This window comes from Paralichthys olivaceus, chromosome 14 (genome assembly GCF_024713975.1).
Source record: "Paralichthys olivaceus isolate ysfri-2021 chromosome 14, ASM2471397v2, whole genome shotgun sequence".
Lineage (NCBI taxonomy): Eukaryota > Metazoa > Chordata > Actinopteri > Pleuronectiformes > Paralichthyidae > Paralichthys > Paralichthys olivaceus.
This window is the reverse complement of record NC_091106.1, coordinates 24,844,210-24,847,500: the sequence shown is the minus strand read 5'-3', so window position 1 is coordinate 24,847,500 and position 3,291 is coordinate 24,844,210. Positions and strand designations below refer to the sequence as shown.

Below are 3,291 nucleotides of genomic sequence, written 5' to 3'. Positions count from 1 at the left end.
GGTGTGAGAGTGTGTGTGTGTCTGTGTGTGTGCGTTTGTGTGAGTGTGTGTGTGTGTGTGTGTGTGTGTGTGTGTGTGTGTGTGTGTGTGTGTGTGAGTGTGTGTGTTTGTGTGTGCATGTGTGAGTGTTTGTGTGTGTGTGTGTGTGGGAGTGAGTGTGTCTTAACCTCGTGCGACAGGTAGAACGCTGCGATGCCCAGTGGCCAGAAGCAGCAGAGCATAGAGAAGACGCTGAGACTAAAGTGATCTCTGGGAGGCATTAACAGGAAGGTGTCCTCACTCTCTGATTCGCTGGAGTAATCACTCTGAAAACACACACACACACACACACACAGGTCACTCTGGATGAACTGTATTTGAGACAAACATGTTTTCTCCTGTCAGTCAGAATGCAGGGTTTTCAGCCTTGAGTATTGTCTGCAGGTTTCTTTGTTTGACCCGAGTTTGTTTATTTAAAAACAGACATTCTGACAGGTTAGATATCAAAACAGATTGTGAGGTCACTGAACATCCTTCATTTTCTCTCGAGGAAGTTTACCTACACAACACCTGAACTGATTCCAATTGGTGACTTTCAGAGTAAAATAACAGTAATAGTTACTAATTTGCGGATAGAGGATTAATCCAGTATCAACCATCACCATGACATCACCTGTAGGTTTGAGAGCTGCTCTTCTGAAGCCTCAGTTTGAAATGTTTTCAGTCACCTTCACCTGCCACCTATCACCTGCCCCCATTGGATGTCACCCTCTGTCAATCACACTCGGTCCCCACCCCCAAATACACCCAGTGCTTTTGGTCTATTTGACTCTAAATGATCATAATTGACTTAATGAACAGCTGTATTGAAGAAAACTTGAAACTAGAGATTGAGACATAAACTCCTGAGGATATTTTTTACTGACGTTATAAGTTATAAGTAGAGAAATTTGTATAGACTTCTATAGAAACTACCAGTGGAGTCGCCCTCTGCTGGTGAGAGAGAACATTGCATCACATTACATTTCATTTAGCTGATACTTTAATCCAAAGCAACTCACAATAAGTGCATCAACCATGAGGGAACAACAAGAATCAAGTTAGAACATTTTGCTTCAAAAAAAGCCAAACTACAAAGTGCTACTTGTATGTGCCATATTAGTGCAATAATATATATATATATATATATATATATATATATATATATATATATATATATGTTTATATATTCATATATATACTTTTTTTTAAATTGGTTATTAGACATCATCTTCATCACCAAGGTGTATTCGGAAGAGATTAGTACTAGATTATTCCTCTTTAGTCTCTGTAGTGGAAGATGTGTAGACTTTCTGTCCTGGTGTCAATATGGAGCTCGTTCTACCATTTAGGAGCCAGGACAGCAGACAGTCATGATTTTGTTAATTGGTTTGCTCGCAGTGAAGGAGCAGCTGATTGGCAGATGTAGAGTGGAGTGGAAGGGCTGGGGTGTAAGGTTTGACCATTTCCTGGATATAGACTGGACCCGATCCGTTCACAACACAGTACACAAGTACTAGTGTTAATGTTAGTAGTTAAATTAAAGACCATTTGAGCTGCTGCATTCTGGATGAGTTGCAGCAGTCGGATAACACTAGCAGGTAGACCAGCCAGGAGGGAGGGGCAGTAGTCTAGATGTGAGATGACCAGAACCTGGACCAGAACCTTTGCCGCCTTCTGAGAGAGAAAAGGGGACATAATCTCCTGATGTTTAGCAGCATGTATCTACAAGAGCGGGTTGTTGCAGTAATGATGACAGTAAGGAGAACAACTTTCAGGTTTCTGTTCTCTGAGTCTATGTCAGTTTTCAGTGTGTGGAATCTGACTGTTATGATAAAATTCATTTATCACCAAACCTGATCATTTGACATGAACTTATACAAAAAGAAAAATATCATTCATCAATAGACCAGAAAGTAAAACACAAAGTGACCTGAGAAAAATTGTGTGATTTCAATTAAAATCATAAATCTTAATCATCAATCTTAATGAAAGTTTTTACCTCCAGCTCCTGGAACTCATCGTCATCTATATCGTACGACGTGTGAATCTTGGTGTTATCTCCAGGAAAATCAAAAAACCTTCCCTCAGTGAACAGCGTCTCCTCCTTTGTGGTGGCGGCGGAGGACGAGGAGGCATCAGGAACAAGCACCTCAATGAAGGTGGTCTCGCAGCAGTCACCTCCCCCTGCCTCCTCCCATGCCTGCAGGATACCATCTAGACAGGGGAGGAAGGCTGGGGTTGGCCTGAGATTGGGGTCCACCACCACCTGGTGATGGAGGAGGGCACTAGGATTCAGGAGCTGAGGAGGAGCAACGCTATGCTCCTGTTGAGGGGGGGCACTCACCACCACATGACCCTGGTACTGAGGAGCTGAGTACACAGACACCAGATTCTCTCGTGGCTCCGCCCCCAGCCTGTGGGTGTTAATGAGGCCATTTTGTCTGCAGTCACCGCTTCCTCCTCCAGCTGGAGATGACCCCACTGTAGAGGAGGTTTTAGCCTCTTCTCCTCGACTCTGGTCCTCTCCGTCTTCCTCCATTCCCGCCTGCTGGTCACTCCTCCTCTGAGTTGTCTCTCAGTAGTCAGGCATCAGAAGTGACGGGTCAGAGGTCAGGGGTCAGAGGTCAGGCATTGTGGGCTGATCTCTCCTGACAAACAGAAAAACATTTTTATTGAGTCATGTTCAGCAGGATGATTAGTGACATTTACAAATGAAACTAAGTACTTCCTGATGATGTCATCCACACGAAAACCATAGAATTCAAATTCTGCAGAACTTCATGTAGAATTTTAATGTTTTTAATTTACCTTCAGTGTCACAGTGTTTCAGTGACAGTTTTGAGTTCATCACTGAGTTTAGTGCAAACAAAAGCTGATCACCATCAGTTCGGCTGCTTTTGCACAGCAACGAATAATCAATAAATCTTGTTAAAATCCTCCATCAGATTCGGCTTTACACACACACACACACACACACACACTAACAAACACTCACGCACACACACACAAACACGCACACGCGGTCAGATCTCATCACCTGAATACCGACAGTGTCTTTGGCTCTGACGTCATCCCGGTTACATGCGTCCTGATCACAAGAGGACTCACGCGCGCACACGAGCACACTCACCTCCCAAGGTGAGACACGAGATCCGTCCATCCGACCCCCCCTCCGCTCTGCAGCCGCCCTGCACTGCGTTCTGAGCGTCGAGTAGAACCGAGAGTCCCAGTAAGAAGGTCCGATGTTCCGAGCCACAGAGAGCCGAGAGA

At 44.4% G+C, this 3,291-nt stretch overlaps 1 protein-coding gene across 4 annotated transcripts in view; it reads right to left on the bottom strand.

The window, feature by feature from the left end:
* Positions 1-3,291, bottom strand: part of LOC109645517 (synapse differentiation-inducing gene protein 1) — a 5,510-nt gene extending 2,219 nt beyond the window's left edge. Inside the window, exons 1-4 of one of the 4 annotated variants that reach the window (XM_069538741.1) lie at positions 3,152-3,291; positions 2,366-2,669; positions 2,021-2,287; positions 1,263-1,695 (exon numbers count right to left, since the gene is read on the bottom strand). In XM_069538741.1, the coding sequence (XP_069394842.1) occupies positions 1,390-1,695; positions 2,021-2,287; positions 2,366-2,560 (768 nt within the window). In that variant the 5' untranslated portion in view covers positions 2,561-2,669; positions 3,152-3,291 and the 3' untranslated portion in view covers positions 1,263-1,389. Of the gene's footprint in view, positions 1-167; positions 306-1,262; positions 1,696-2,020; positions 2,670-3,151 lie in introns of those variants that run through there. The other 3 variants (XM_020111131.2, XM_069538740.1, XM_069538742.1) reach the window with 3 other exon arrangements.